The 17,221-nt window shown below is 40.3% G+C and overlaps 1 protein-coding gene across 2 annotated transcripts in view; it reads right to left on the bottom strand.

The window, feature by feature from the left end:
* The window catches only part of LOC126481011 (catenin alpha), a 152,473-nt gene that overhangs the window by 34,817 nt on the left and 100,435 nt on the right, over positions 1-17,221 (bottom strand). For both annotated transcript variants that reach the window (XM_050104467.1, XM_050104468.1), the window contains 4 exons: positions 14,704-14,904; positions 12,146-12,297; positions 3,583-3,652; positions 3,391-3,458 (listed from right to left, as the gene is read on the bottom strand). In XM_050104467.1, coding sequence (XP_049960424.1) covers positions 3,391-3,458; positions 3,583-3,652; positions 12,146-12,297; positions 14,704-14,904 — 491 coding nt within the window. The remainder of the gene's footprint in view (positions 1-3,390; positions 3,459-3,582; positions 3,653-12,145; positions 12,298-14,703; positions 14,905-17,221) is intronic.

Below are 17,221 nucleotides of genomic sequence, written 5' to 3'. Positions count from 1 at the left end.
TGTGAAAAGGGGACTGACTTCCCCAATGATTGGGAGAGTGTTGCTCCTGAAGTAGGTTGTGCAGGAGCAACAGGGAGGGAAATGCCCCCACCACCAAGTGGGCAGGTGGAGTCTGACGGCTCTGAGAGCCAATTGTACACGATGGAACTGAGGATGATAGAACCGTTGTCCTAGCGGAAGCGTAGGTTGACGTTGTATGCACAAGATGTAGCCTCTCATATTTTCTCTTAGCCTCAGAGTAGGTCAGTCGGTCCATGGCCTTGTATTCCATTATTTTTCTTTCTCTCTGGAGAATCCTGCAGTCTGGTGAGCAAGGCGAATGGTGCTCTCCGCAGCTGACACAGATGGGAGGTGAGGCACAGGGAATATTGGGATGTGAAGGACGTCCACAATATTGACAGGTGACACTGGAAGTACAGCAGGAAGACATATGGTCGAACTTCCAGCACTTAAAGCACTGCATCGGGGGAGGGATATACGGCTTTACATCACAGCGGTAGACCATCACCTTGACCTTCTCGAGTAATGTGCCACCCTTGAAGGCCAAGATGAAGACACCAGTGGCAACCTGATTCTCCCGTGGACCGCGGTGGACACGCGGGTCAAAATGGACTCCTCGGCGCTCTAAATTGGTGTGCAGCTAATCGTCAGACTGCAAAAGAAGGTCCCTGTGAAATACAATACCCTGAACCATATTTAAGCTCTTATAGGGCGTGATGGAAACAGAAACATCCCCTACCTTGCCACAGGCGAGTAGTACCCATCACTGGGCAGAGGACGCTGTTTTGATCAAGACTGACCCTGACCGCATTTTGGACAAGCCCCCCACCTCCCCAAACTTGTCCTCTAAATGCTCCACAAAAAACTGAGGTTTCATTGACAAGAAAGATTCCCCATCAACTCTTGTACATACACAGTACCGGGGTGAATAAGCTTCACTGCCATCCTTAGCCTGGCATTACTGCCATAGTGTAGCCCGGGGAGGGGGGCATTTCTGCCATGGTGTGGCCCGGGGAGGGGGTCGGGGTGGGGATGAGATTTGGGGTTGTATTTCTTAGCGCTGAAGTTAGATCTTGACCGCTTAGAGACTGCTGGTGTTTGACCACCAGCAAGAGACGACGTACTATGCTTCATGGCGTGTCATCCGCCCTAATGCCACCCACTCCGATCAGGGGCCCTCCCCATGAGCGCCACCCAGCCTCAGCACGGGTCACCTGGCAGGATGGCCATTGCTGAGAGTCCTGATGCCCCAGGATGATGGGCATCTACTCCTTGGCATACGTGGGGAGTTAACGACGCAGGCATCAGCAGAGCGATCCTTGTGTGGTCACGGGACTACAACCAACAGGGTACATGGCGGCCCCACCACAACGGACTGGCTGCCGTGATGGATATTGGCACAAATGAGCTAAGAAGTCCATTATAGTCGACAGTGCAGAAAGCGATCTGCACATTGGATGGAGGAAAATGCACCCAGATGGGTGACCTCACCCAACAGTTGGAGAATGAGCAGAAGTGCAGATCCACTTCAAGGAAGGATGCGAGAGGTCTCAGCGCATGATGGACACTATGCACCATGTAAGGCGCCCTCCCCAATTGGCTCGCTCATTGGGAAAATTTTGAAAAATGGAGGTCAAACCCTACAGGGGACCATCACATAAAGGCCAAAATGTGTGAGACTCCTTTTAGCCACCTCTTATGACAAGCAGGAATACCTCAGGCCCATTCTAACCCCAGACCCGCAGAGTGGCAAAACAGAGCTTAATATTGTTAACAACTGCAAAACTATAGGGCAGAGTGTGGGCATGAATAAGAGAAGAAAAGGGAAATGGGGTGTCCAAAGTTGGAGTAGGAGACAATTACAGTGGGATATGACAAGAAAGCCATTGTTGCCATGGCAAGGAGGTTAGGGTGAAAGAGAGGGGGGAGGGGAGGGAGAAAAAAGAGGGGGGAGGGGAGGGGGAAGAGAGAGAGGGGAGGGGGAAGAGGAAGTATACTATAGGTAGAAGTAAGGTAAAAGCTAATGCCATTTCCTGTTCTTTACGTAATGGATAGCTGCATCAAACCAGTTTCTGGACTAAAGACCACAACAACAACAACAACAACAACAACAACATGTGTGTCTATGTGTACTCCCAATTCATTTGCCAAAAAGTGGTTGCCTGCTGCCCTCAGATTATTTATAAAATTAACCCAGAGCTGAGATACCCAACTGTTCAATATCAAACTCATCTACAAACAGAGTCCATATTATTTGTATCTGCTGTTTAGGTATGGCACATAATGAAATTGAGCACCATTAAAGAGAGAGGTTTGGCTACAGAGGGTGGAAAAAAGACTGACAGGCAGAAGAGGTAAGATCCCCACCTCTTGATGCACCTCTCACATATTTCTCTCTAGGCCAGCACCACCCACCTGATATTTCTTTTTCATATTTCTCTCTATCCAGCTCGCACCCATTTCTTGCTGATTTGTATTCATTTTATTCTGCAATACTGCATGGCCTTCCTATTACAAATGTTCACAGACCTTGTAACCAATGAACACCTACATTAACAGTGTGTGCTCATCACACACACAACTTGCAGTTCTCATTTATCTTTGTCATTGTCCTCTCTCATGCAATAATACCCTTGCGCTCAGTTTTTAATTTGCCCTCAGTAAATTGTTTTGCCATTTCCCACCTCTCTTCCAATTCTTTCAGTCTTACTCTCCGGCAGGTATACCTCATGTTGATCAGTTATTGCACTTTCAAATGTGTCAGTCATTCATTGAACAAATGGTGTTCTGGAAACTGATTCTCACTACACTGAACACTTATGAAAGAAAATGGTTGTCTTACACAGAGCAGGCAAACTGTCTCAGGAAAACACAGTGACCACCTTGTAATTTTTTAATTATATATATCAGTCTAGGCCATACAAATTCACCATCAGATAATATAAGTATGTTCGATTGCAAACCATAATTTATTTCTACGTTAACCTATAACTCAGACAAAAATAAACAAATAAATAAATAAATGAAAAAGTCAGTCATAAATTTCTTCAAAAATAATGATTCCAGATGGATCAAATTGCTGCAATAATGCATATTTCAGTACTTCATATTTACTTATCATCATACAAGAAAGAAATAAAGGAAATGTCTAGTTTAGCATAGAGAAGACTCTATCTCTCTCTCTCTCTCTCTCTCTCTCTCTCTCTCTCTCTCATTCATTCAAGCATCCTTTAGTTTTTCATTTTTAATGACTTACAGTCTGGCAGATTACATTACCTAAAAATGATAATTCTACTATAATACTAATGACTATTAAATGGCAAAGAAAGTCTTAATAATACAGTAAAGTAAGTCTTGCTGTAGAAGGAACAAGTAAAGTTTAAGCCTTACCCTTGCAGTTGTGATTCCACTGATGTCAGGATACTCGTCAACACCATGTTCTCCTGTATGAGCACTCGCTGAAATTAATTAATGTTTTCTGTATTACTTTTTGAAAGTCAAATACAACAAAGATATTTGAATCTGATAATAAAGAAATAATGGCAAAAAAGATCTAACACCATTAATAAATGGATTGCTTACATTTGCTCCTTGTTTCAATTGTGTAATGTTCATCAAATTCAACATCTTCTGGGTCAAGTTCTTCATCAGTCTGAAAGGCAGGAAAAATGAATAACATGCGTAAGAGATAAATATCTGCTGAAAATTCTTTACTTATTTATTTACTTGTTTTTATTTATCACCACCACCACCAATTAACATGGCACCATTAATTAGTTAATTTACTATTTTGATAATATATTAACATGGCAAATTTAATTGTACAACTGTTCCATAGAACACATTCACAATAAAATATGTTACAATATGGAACATTTCAACAAGACAAACATAATATATATATAAAAACAAAGATGAGGTGACTTACCGAACAAAAGCGCTGGCAGGTCGATAGACACACAAACAAACACAAACATACACACAAAATTCAAGCTTTCGCAACAGACTGTTGCCTCATCAGGAAAGAGGGAAGGAGAGGGGAAGACGAAAGGAAGTGGGTTTTAAGGGAGAGGGTAAGGAGTCATTCCAATCCCGGGAGCGGAAAGACTTACCTTAGGGATATATAAAAACAAAGATGAGGTGACTTACCGAACAAAAGCGCTGGCAGGTCGATAGACACACAAACAAACACAAACATACACACAAAATTCAAGCTTTCGCAACAGACTGTTGCCTCATCAGGAAAGAGGGAAGGAGAGGGGAAGACGAAAGGAAGTGGGTTTTAAGGGAGAGGGTAAGGAGTCATTCCAATCCCGGGAGCGGAAAGACTTACCTTAGGGGGAAAAAAGGACAGGTATACACTTGCGCGCACACACACACACATATCCATCCACACATATACAGACACAAGCAGACATATTTAAAGACAAAGAGTTTGGGGCGCCCCACACTCTTTGTCTTTAAATATGTCTGCTTGTGTCTGTATATGTGTGGATGGATATGTGTGTGTGTGCGAGTGTATACCCGTCCTTTTTTCCCCCAAAGTAAGTCTTTCCGCTCCCGGGATTGGAATGACTCCTTACCCTCTCCCTTAAAACCCACATCCTTTCGTCTTTCCCTCTCCTTCCCTCTTTCCTGATGAGGCAACAGTTTGTTGCGAAAGCTTGAATTTTGTGTGTATGTTTGTGGTTGTTTGTGTGTCTGTCGACCTGCCAGCACTTTCATTTGGTAAGTCACATCATCTTTGTTTTTGGATATATAACTTGTTTGTGTGTCTATCGACCTGCCAGCGCTTTTGTTCGGTAAGTCACCTCATCTTTGTTTTTATATATATATATATATATAAACAAAGATGAGGTGACTTACCGAACAAAAGCGCTGGCAGGTCGATAGACACACAAACATACACACAAAATTCAAGCTTTCGCAACAAACTGTTGCCTCATCAGGAAATATATATATATATATATATGAGGTGACTTACCGAACGAAGAGGCAACAGTTTGTTGCGAAAGCTTGAATTTTGTGTGTATGTTTGTGTGTCTATCGACCTGCCAGCGCTTTCGTTCGGTAAGTCAACTCATCTTTGTTTTTATATATAATTTTTCCCACGTGGAATGTTTCCCTCTCTCCCTCTCTCTCTCTCTCTCTCTCTATATATATATATATATATATACACAGAAACATTCACAATCACAACACTAGAAGGAAAAAGATCTGCATTAATCTGTTATGAATACAACTTTGCCACAGAAGGGGCTGAAATATGCAGCTATAAAACTTTTTGACTATATACCAATGGAAATGAAATGTCTGAAAATAACAGAAGTGTTTTCAAATGTAGATTAAATATGTTTCTCTTTAATGACTCCTTCTTCTATATCATAGGGGAATTCTTGAACATAAATAAATTGTCTTTGTACAGAAAGTGAGGATGTGATTAATATTCCCAGTTGCTTAAAGAGAGTTATGCAGTACGTATGTGCACCCCAAATATAATTCTAATTACTTTCTTTTGTGTAATGAATAATTTTGACCTTAATGAGGAGTCACCCCAAAATATTATCCCATAAGACTCCAGTGAATGAACTTACAGACTTCTGCATCCAGAAAGTTAGCAATTACCATTATCGCAGAAGTCACAAAACTCAACATTTTATCAGGTTTACTATAAGGTTTAAGTTTTCATCAATAGCGGCACAAACCTAAGAACTTAGAATTGTCTACTCTTTTAATTATTTCTTGTTGGTATAGTACGTTAATAGAATGCAGGATACTTTTGACTGTACAAAGCTGGATGAGCTGTGATTTTTTAAAGCTAGCCCATTTGTGCAAAACTAATCAGCAACTTCAACAAAAATATGATTTACTATTTTCTCTATTGATACTTCTTCGCTCATTTCGCTATAATGGTCATCTGTAATCAGGATTAATTCTGTCTCCTGATTCAAATAAAATGGCAGATCATTAACATAAAGCAAGAACAGCAGTGGGCCAATGACTGAACCCTCTAGGACTCCCCCTGTATGTTCTCCCCATGCAGATGATGTGGCTTTGCTCTTTGTATTACCTGAACAGCCTAGGGTAGCTTCCAGCATTCTGTTTCTTAAATTCAAACAAAACCCAACATGTGCTGAACTACATATTCCATAAAAACTTCTCTTACAATATTATGAAAAGGATAGATTGCTACTCACCATACAGCAGATGTGTTGAATCGCAGACAGGCACAACAGAATTACTGCTCTGCATTTTAGCTTTCAAGTAACCAAAAGTTCTTTTTTTGAAGCAGAAAACACAAACGCAAACACAAATGCAAACACAAACACACACACACACACACACACACACACACACACACACGACCACTTTCTCTGGCCACTGTGGTCAGACTCAGTGTCCAGAGATATTTGTCCCATGTGTTTAAGTTGTGCTTGTGTGAATGTATGTGTGTTTTCTACTTCAGAAGAAGGCCTTTTGGCTGAAAGCTGAAATATATAGCAGTGTTTTGTGCCAGCCTGCCAACCTATCCTTTTGATAATGTTGTTATTCCACCCTGGACCTTCCATCATCTTGTTTCTCTGATAGAATATTATGACCAACACAATCAAATGCCTTTGATAAGTAATGGAAGATCCCAAATGTTGATATTTCATCACCTAAGATTTTATTATGTGCTCAGTAAGTGAGTTAATAGCTGATTCACTAGAGTGGCCCTTTTGAAATTCAAACTGTGCTTGGCTAGGGTGACAACTCCAAAGTACATTACCTTTTCAGATATTTTAGAAAATGATGTAGTGTTGCCACTGGGTAGTAGTTATTGACATCTGCAGAGCTGCTTTCCTACAGAGTTCCCCAACAATGACATATTTTAATCCACATGGGAAAACTCACAATTAATAAGGCATTACGTAAGTGACTGAGAACCTCCCATATTATATAGCCAAAACTTTTCATTGTCTGATTGGAAATGTTATCCACTCCGTAGGAACTTTAAACCCCTTTCAAAACAGAAATAAATTCATTAAGAAATATCTTGAATTTTGAGCTAGTATTAGGCTCACTGTAAACTTCACATCAGTCAACATTTTTAAGCTTTTTTTAAAAAAAATCTTCACCAGTTTTGTCATTAATCAGCCTCACAGTTTTGTTAGCAGGTTTGTAAACTGAACGTGGGGTTAAGTTACACAATGTGACTGACGAATAGTTTACCACAGAATAGCCATGTATCTTTAACTTCTGCTTGTATGAATACATTGTCTACCTGTATAATGGTACTACTATGTTGAGGAACTCTGGTAGTGAAATTTATGATTGATACTAAATAATATGTTGCCACTGAATTCATTTTAATGCCCGATTGCAGCAATGTCAGAATTTCTATTTCATCTTCATTTCATCATGTACAGGGTGTTTCAAAAATGACTGGTATATTTGAAACGGCAATAAAAACTAAACGAGCAGCGATAGAAATACACCGTTTGTTGCAATATGCTTGGGACAACAGTACATTTTCAGGCGGACAAACTTTCGAAATTACAGTAGTTACAATTTTCAACAACAGATGGCGCTGCAAGTGATGTGAAAGATATAGAAGACAACGCAGTCTGTGGGTGCGCCATTCTGTACGTCGTCTTTCTGCTGTAAGCGTGTGCTGTTCACAACGTGCAAGTGTGCTGTAGACAACGTGGTTTATTCCTTAGAACAGAGGATTTTGCTGGTGTTGGAATTCCACCGCCTAGAACACAGTGTTGTTGCAACAAGACGAAGTTTTCAACGGAGGTTTAATGTAACCAAAGGACCGAAAAGCGATACAATAAAGGATCTGTTTGCAAAATTTCAACGGACTGGGAACGTGACGGATGAACGTGCTGGAAAGGTAGGGCCACCGCATACGGCAACCACAGAGGGCAACGCGCAGCTAGTGCAGCAGGTGATCCAACAGTGGCCTCGGGTTTCCGTTTGCCGTGTTGCAGCTGCGGTCCAAATGACGCCAACGTCCACGTATCGTCTCATGCGCCAGAGTTTACACCTCTATCCATACAAAATTCAAACGCGGCAACCCCTCAGCGCCGCTACCATTGCTGCTCGAGAGACATTCGCTAACGATATAGTGCACAGGATTGATGACGGCGATATGCATGTGGGCAGCATTTGGTTTACTGATGAAGCTTATTTTTACCTGGACAGCTTCGTCAATAAACAGAACTGGCGCATATGGGGAACCAAAAAGCCCCATGTTGCAGTCCCATCGTCCCTGCATCCTCAAAAAGTACTGGTCTGGGCCGCCATTTCTTCCAAAGGAATCATTGGCCCATTTTTCAGATCCGAAACGATTACTGCATCTCGCTATCCGGACATTCTTCGTGAATTTGTGGCGGTACAAACTGCCTTAGATGACACTGCGAACACCTCGTGGTTTATGCAAGATGGTGCCCGGCCACATCGCACGGCCGACGTCTTTAATTTCCTGAATGAATATTTCGATGATCGTGTGATTGCTTTGGGCTATCCGAAACATACAGGAGGCGGCGTGGATTGGCCTCCCTATTCGCCAGACATGAACCCCTGTGACTTCTTTCTGTGGGGACACGTGAAAGACCAGGTGTACCGCCAGAATCCAGAAACAATTGAACAGCTGAAGCAGTACATCTCATCTGCATGTGAAGCCACGTTGTCAAAGGTTTCGGGTAATTTCATTCAGAGACTACGCCATATTATTGCTACGCATGGTGGATATGTGGAAAATATCGTACTATAGAGTTTCCCAGACCGCAGCGCCATCTGTTGTTGACAATTGTAACTATTGTAATTTCGAAAGTTTGTCTGCCTGAAAATGTACTGTTGTCCCAAGCATATTGCAACAAACGGTGTATTTCTATCGCTGCTCGTTTAGTTTGTATTGCCGTTTCAAATATACCGGTCATTTTTGAAACACCCTGTATATGTATGGCTGTAGTATCAACAATGGTGTCTGTTCTTTTGGACAAGTCTGAGAGAACGGACACCACATGTATATAAATAACATGTGGCTAACAGCATCTCTAGCTCACTTTTCCTATCAGAGTCCTTCAAGAAATTTACATTAAACTCACCCTTCCTTCTGCCTCACAGACAGCACAATAATGCATCAACATTCTTCAAGAAACTTATCAACTACGCAGTGGAGACCACTATACTGTCATGATAACAAGTATCACATTTCCCAATATAAACTCACAAGCACATGCTTCTATATCCTGATTGCACAGAATTTATTTTTTCTACATTTTTGTACTTATATTCCTTTTTTATGAATGTGACTACTACTATATCCAAACCTTTACATAAACCAGTAAACCCCAGATTCTTTAAAGAATCAAACTCCCATGAATAAAATAGCTTGAAACCTCTGATTACTTTAGAAATGAGTTAATGTGTTAATTATTTGACTTTAAGCAAGGAAGCGAGAAAAAGTGTAGGAAATGTTTGAAATTATGCTTAAAGTTTTATGAAAGTTTATCAGTGGCAACCAGTGAGCAAGCGGTAACACGCTACAGCACACTGTAAATATTTGAATAAATTATGCCATTTCTCTAGGTGTACGTGCCAGAAATCACACTAAAATTGTGCCATTTCTCTTCAAATGTTTGCTGGTATGTAAACAAAATGAACAAATACCTGTTTTGTAGCACTTTCTGCACAATAACTAGAAACCACAGTGCCAAGTGTGGAAATTATTTCAGCTGTACTACGATTCATTCAAGAGAGAGACGCAGTTATTCATTGTTCTACTGCACATACTACAATCCTCTCAGAACAAAGTCAGTAAAGGCAAGAACAGAAATAACCTGAAGTTAGGCAATAATCTCACCATGCCTTCAGAGCTCTAAACAAGTGATCAATCAAAAGTTAGAATGGAAGGCCAATCAAAAAGTGTTATGTTTCATTCATGGGTAGCTTTATATTTCTAATCTGTTTTTGGTGCACTGAAGATTCATAACAAACAAGTCACCCTTGGTACAATTTCTTATAATTAAATGTCAATTACTGATACATCAGCAATAAAAGCTTTCAGGAGACCCTAACATAAATAACAGTATTGTTAAATGTTGCACATGTTTAGCACGGCCACATTGTTAGAGATACACTGTCATGCAATCGGAAGAAGTAGGTCTGCATCCCGTTCTTTCCAACTACTAAGATCTCGCAAATAAATTAACAACTCATTTACTTTACTTTTTACTCCCTAGTATTAAGGCAAGGCAAGTAGATTTCATTTTTCATTGTTTTATTACAAGATGAACTGGGAGTCTCTGTCAATTTAATTTCTTTCAATAATGGCTGCCTGAATTCTGAATGTGACCTAAAATCAGTGTTTCACTTGATCCCGATAACCATAGGGAACACGAGTTAACCCGAAGCTGGTCATGCTACCCCAGAACTTAAAGAAAACCAGCACCGATTCATATCAGTGCCACCTCTGTGGCGGGTCAAGAATGTTTTTCCTCGTCCTCATAAAAGTTGGAAAATAACTCTAATTTTGCTTGTTTTAATTAGTTAATACCTTGTGGCACAATATTATGGGACAACACTTTCCATTCAAGAAGAACTTTTTTTATAAATTTCCACCATTTGATGGTAAATTGGTCATTTATTTTATACAATCAAGATTTCGGCTCTGATTCTCAAGTGCATGCTGAATTGCCTGTGACTTGTCACAAATATTTTAACATTTCCTTCAACATATTTCGACAATTACAGTCACAGACAGCTCAGACAGATTTTAACATTTCAACATAAACTGCAGAATGGCTACAAAGCCAAAATCATGACTGTGTAAATTAAATGAACAATTAACAGTCAAGTGGTGGAAATTTCTTTCAAAAAATTTTATATGATTGTGATCTCTCATAAAGGAAAGATCACAATGAACTAGTTTCCATACAATCCATAATAAGCAATTAAAAAGTAAACTAATCACTTCAGAAGCACTGACACTGTTGGACAGATACGTCTTTCTCCGGAAAGCTGTTTGAGGTATCAGTCATTGAGGTACACAATACTTTTTGCCAAGTAAGTTAATGTACACAGATTCACTTTAAATAAAATTAAGGGGAAAGGAGGAGGGGGAGGGAGCAACAGTTTACTTCGTTCACTGTTTAAACACAAGGTATAGCACAGCACAAAGCACTTTGTACTGACAGGCATGGGATAGCTGTAGGCAGGCAGCAGATTAGATGCTCAGTAGCTGCTTCTATTTCTTCCAGGTCATGCCTCAAACAGTATTTCTGGTTTTTATCCCAGCTGCCCCAACTATTAACACCTGATCTTCTTTGTTGAAACACTTACAGATTTGTCCGAAGTTTTCTGTTACCTGTTAAAGACTAGTACTTAGTTTCACAAAACTTGTAAACTGGTCCCCTGCACCTATCTTCCCTTTTTGTTCCATAGTTCCATTGTGAGGTGATCCTCAAGGATGTAGAGCATGTCATAAAAACAAAAATACACAATATATATTTATAAAGCATCTAACCTAGACTTCCACCTGCATTGCAGATCAGTCTCTCACTGCAAATTATATTCCAAAACAAGTTGTCAGTGTTCCACTCTTTTGCACACATATGACCACACACACCACAATACCAATACACCACAGGACAAAGCCAATATCCAGTATTGGTAGAGTCAATTGACCCTACAATTCGATAAAGAAATTTTGACAATGGAGTAGGAATTGGTCACCAATAAATCTTTTAAGCTCCTCTGAACTCAATAAGTAGCTTAACTTTTTATGGCTGCTGGCAAGTTATTGAAAATTTTTCTTTGTGAATAATGTACATCTTTCTTCAAAAAAGCAAATGACTTTAAATCTTTATGCAGATAATTATTACACGTCTAATATCTCACGAGCTGAGTTGTTGATTCGAGAAAGAGAGCTACATATCATATCGTATGAATTTATTGAACTGTTCCTAATATGTCTACTAGATGTTTCTAACATTACCTAATATCCCACTGCCACTCTTATGTAATGTTTATGCACATATAATATTTGTCCCATAGCAAAGACAAATCTTACCCTAAAATTACTGACCACAATGCACATTACTGATAGTTGTCAGATATAACGAGTAAATATTTGTTAGAAAAAGCAAACACTCACTCTGTTCATTAGTACAGCTCTTCTTATTTCTCTTACACCATCATATACAAGTCGAGATGCATCTATGAACTCATTCTCATCCACGTCCTTGGGTGGATTGGAAGACAAAGCATCTACCGCCACCTCAACTCGCTGAGCAAAATTTGGCATCACTGCACCACAGAACAAGTCATATAAATGCAAATGAGTGTTATTAACATGGTATAAAGTAAGAAAGTTAAATATTATTTACCTAATTTTATAAGCAGTACCTCAAAATTTGCACCCACATTCTTCATCATGTGATACCACTTTGGTTTATAAAGCAGAAACATTCTTTCTCAACATGCTATAACATTCATTGTTAGCAAGTAAAACCTCAAGGGAAGTACATGATGTAGCTATGCTGCAGGACTGGGCAAGTTGTTTAAGCTTACTCATACTCAAAAATACTATTTATTGCTAAATAGTTCTGCCGCCACTTGGTGAGTAGATTTTTATCCATCCAATTAAATAATGAATAGTAACATTGCAATTTCAACAGCCAAAAGCTTCAGAGTTCTGAGTTCACTCAAACACTGAGTCTGGTGAGTACCTGTTATAGCCTCAAAAGCATTGTTATTGTTAAACATGAATGTCCTATGTTATAAAATATGAGTTAATTGTACTGCTTCTGGCTTATAATGTAATTTGTCTTTCTTATATGTGGTTCACCATCTTGCACTATTTCCACATCACATGCATTACCATACTGTTTTTGCATATTGTAGATCTCACAAGATTTTGACAAAGAGTATTTTTCTTATAAAATCCAATGCCTTATGCCTTATTGGTGGTAAAGAGCTTCAGCAAAAGATAAAAGAAAAAAAAAAAAATAGTTGTCTTCTTTTCAAGATACAATAAACAGAGATAATTTAACTCAATTTTAATATGCTGTAGCTTCGAGTAAAATGCAACATTCTATGCATAACAAATCACTGTATATAAATTTCAATAAGGTTACAAAATATATTTCTGAATAAGTGTTGGCACTAGTTATATCTGCATCCAGATTCTTTTCACTTTCAATCAGGGGACCACAGGAATTTGCAGATAAAAATTTAAAATTTGAAATCAAGGTTAACTCTTATGGGTTTGGTGAATAATACTTCAGAATATAACCAGTATTATGATTCAAAAGTTGATACAGGAGTAACATTCGTTTTATATGATACGCTGTTTACTTTTTACTTTATTTTCTATTAATGCACATTATATTGTGCTTCGTCAGGGATTTTCTGTTACAGTTTTTTCTGGTTGCAATATTGTCATATCATGGCTATTGGGTGGGAGATGTGGGGACAGTGAGTTATCTTAGATTTAGGCCACGGAGGTTACGGGAGCGAAGGCTGAGCAGTGAGGATAGCTCTCATCTGCGCAGCTCAGGGAAGCCTGTGGTGGTGGGGAGGATCCAGATGGCCGGGTCGTGAAGCAGCCTTTGAAATCTTGCATGTTGTGTTCTGCTGCATGTTGTGCCCTAGTCCACACTGTTTTTGGCAACAGTTTGGCGGTGGCAATTCATTCTGGTTGACAGCTGGTTGGTTGTCATACCAATGTATAAGTGCTGTGCAGTGGTTGCAGCAGAGCTGGTATATGACATGGCTGCTTTCACAGGTGGCCAAGCCTCTGCTGGCATATATACGCCTGTGATGGGACTGGAGTAGGAAGTGCCGAGTGGGTGGATTGGGCAAGTCTTGAATCTGGGTCTTTCCACAAGCATATGATCCCTGTGGCAGGAGATTGCGGATGGGAGTGGCATAGTGATGACTAAGATGTTGTAGAGGTTGGGTGGGCTGCAGAACACCATTTTGGGAAGGGATGGAAGTATTCGGGTAGGATGTCTGTCATTTCAGAGCATCATGATAGATAATCAAAGCCCTGACAGAGGACATGGTTCACATGTTCCAGTCCTGGGTGATATTGAGTGACAAGGGGGTGCTTCTTTGTGGTTGGTTCTTGGGATGGGTGTGAGGATCAGGTGTGTGGGAGGATATGGTATGTGTGATCTGTTTGTGTATTAGGTCTAGAGGGTATTACCTGTCTGTGAAGGCCTTTGTGAGGCCTCCGGCATACTGGGCAAGGAAGTTCCCATCACCACAGATTCAACTGCCATGGGTGGCGAGGCTGTACGGGAGGGATTTTTTGGTGTGAAAGTGGTGGCAGCTGTCAAAGTGCAGGTACTGCCAGTGATTGGTGGGTCTGATGTGAACAAAGGTGTGAATGGGACCACCTCTCTCAGATCGACATCTAAGAAGGTGGCGCGACGGGTGAAAGAGGACCAGGTGAAGTGGATGGGAGAGAAGGTGTTGAGGTTGTGGAAGAATGAGGATAAGGTGTCCTGGGCTTGGGTGCAGATTGTAAAGATGTCATCAGTCAACATGAACCAGGCCAGGGTTTTGGGAAATAAGGAATGTTTCCTCTAGATGGCCCAGAAGAGGCTGGCATAAAAGAGTGCCATGAATTTCTTTTGTATTTCACTTAATTTATGAGAAAAACAATATGTATTGTTTATGACAAAACATAATGCATTGTTCTCTTACCTTGATCTCTCAATACTTTAACTGCCTCTAAAACTCTCTCTGTATATATTCCCGGTTCATAGTTATCCATTTCTGCCCCCACGACATTGCAAACACGGGATGAGCGGCCACGAATGGCTCCCGCGGTGCGATCTAAGGTGTCGGCATCCCCTTCCTGAAGCGCCAACACACACTTGTTCACATCTTCAAGAATATGGTTTTCTGAAAACAAGCACAAGAAACTTGAGAAATAACAGAGTATTACTTTTAAAAGACATAACTTATTTATCCCCTAACAACTTCCTCTGCTCACCGAAAATCAGGTGCAAGATTTTTACGCAAAGTGTCACAAAATACCATGATTATTCATTACAAAAATATTTCAGGCAATTGTGACTAAAAATTAATCTGCACATCAGATCTTGTAATTACTGTCTTCAAGTACAAGATCTGCTGTTCAATGCAAAGACGTATATGTTAATCTGTAACAGGGTACCAAGCAGCATGTCACAATATACAAAGAGAAAACCCAATACAATGCATTAAATTCTGTGAGGGCAAAGCACACTGAAGTGGAAATATAATTTACAGCTGTTCTAACTGGGTGGCCAGAGTTCTAAGAAACAGCCCTGAAGTCTTAGTATGGGAAATCCACCTAGTACTAGGCAAAATTACATTGGCATCCCCAGGCTTCAAAAGGGAAGACTGGCCTCAGGAGTGGACACACCCTGCAGAGACACAACATCCACACTACCGGTTACTGCAGCTGCTTGGCGGAACTGACAAGACTGCTGGCCTCACAGGAATTGCCAAGAATAACTGACGAGCAGTAAATACATTTAGGGTTTTTGTGAACATCCCTGAATATGCTGGCATCCTGAAGAAAGTAAAGTAACAAGAAACACGGACGGGAGAGAAAGGCAACGAGAATTATGCAAGAATATTCACAACTGATGAAGATACTTCATCCACCCACCCAATCACGAAAAAACACTGATTTGGAGTTACAGATAATGTGGAAAGTAGGACAGCACAAACCTAATATAAGATTTACCTTGTTGTCTGAATATATTACTTCTATGTTGGAAAATCAAACAATGGAAGCCCCGGATGGAATAACAACAATATGGAAAGGACAGATTGCTACTCACCACGAAGAGTATGCATTGAATCACAAACAGCCTCAATGAAAAAAAGAACACAAGAAATATTTTCCGCTTTTAGACAAAGTCCTTCTTCAGAAGTAGAACACACACATATTCACACAACTCTCAAATATATGGTCACTGTCTCCAGTAACCAAGACCCAACTGCTATCTTGGTAAGCTCAGCAGACAAAATGTTAGTTATCCCCTTAAAAGATCACAATAGTAACTTTTTAGTCCTCCAGGTGGTATAGAATTGGTACCAGACAATCAAGTGACACTACACTGCTGACCCTAGTTCAGGCAGTGAAGTGGTGTCTACGGGCCAGAGAGTTGTATGGAGGTGGGTTGATGTGGAGACATGAAACAATGGCAGAAAGGCCCTATTGTGTTTGGACATGACCATAACCATAAAGCTATGCATTGTTGGTTTATCCACGCGGACTATCCTATGTGTCCACGCAGTATACTGTAGTGTTCCTCTCAGACCCATGTAACACGCCGCAAAGATGCTGACTGTAAATATGATCTTAGCCGACTGGGACCATAGATGAGTCTCACGCTAAACTATCCTAATTACCAATGACAATCGGTCTCAAACTTGACAGAAATTTTGGTATAGCTGACTGCAGGCCCATTTCAACTAGATTCCCCGTAAACAATGTAAAGTCAACTGCCTGCAATGGACTTTTATAATTAAGGTACTTCACAAATGGCCACTGTGCATAGAACTGCACAGCTTCAGTGAGCCAAAGAACATAGAAACTGGGCAGTTGCTGACCTGGGTGGTAGTGAGGTACAACAAGTTACAACTTTCCCTTTTTCCAAATTATGCAAGGTGTCGAGCGCACTGACATCCCAATGAGGCACTTAACCTACAGTTTGAGGAGGATGTGACGGTTTTGTGATGTTTTAGGAATATGTTTTTCGAACCAAGGCTTGGATCTGCTCACTCAGGTTAAAGTTACCATGATGCAGGATGTTTATTTCAACACAATTTCTTCTATATCTTCCATGAATGTAACGATAACATGTGGATTCATATGACTATACACAAACATTCCAGAATACTGAAAAAGTCCGCTAAGTCGGCCAATCTTAGTACCAAAGAAAATGTCTGGAACTTTTTGGAACAGTAGCTGAAACTTAGCAATCAACATATCTACAATTTGATAGCTCTACAGAATCTCCAACAACCACCTGGATATGTATTACCTGACAAAAATTGAGGTCTCTCTTCCTCACCAAAGCTCGAACTGGTGTTTGTGATACTAGTCTAATGTCTTCTGGTAGAATGTAAGGAAGTATGACAGCACAAGGCTTTGAAGGAACGAGGGGAGGGGGTGTGGTGGGAAAGGGGGGGGGGGGGGACAAGGAGTTTTTTTGCATCTCCT

The sequence above is a fragment of the Schistocerca serialis genome, chromosome 5 (assembly GCF_023864345.2).
Source record: "Schistocerca serialis cubense isolate TAMUIC-IGC-003099 chromosome 5, iqSchSeri2.2, whole genome shotgun sequence".
Lineage (NCBI taxonomy): Eukaryota > Metazoa > Arthropoda > Insecta > Orthoptera > Acrididae > Schistocerca > Schistocerca serialis.
Note: the sequence above shows the minus strand (reverse complement) of the source record. Positions and strands in the feature narration are given on the sequence as shown.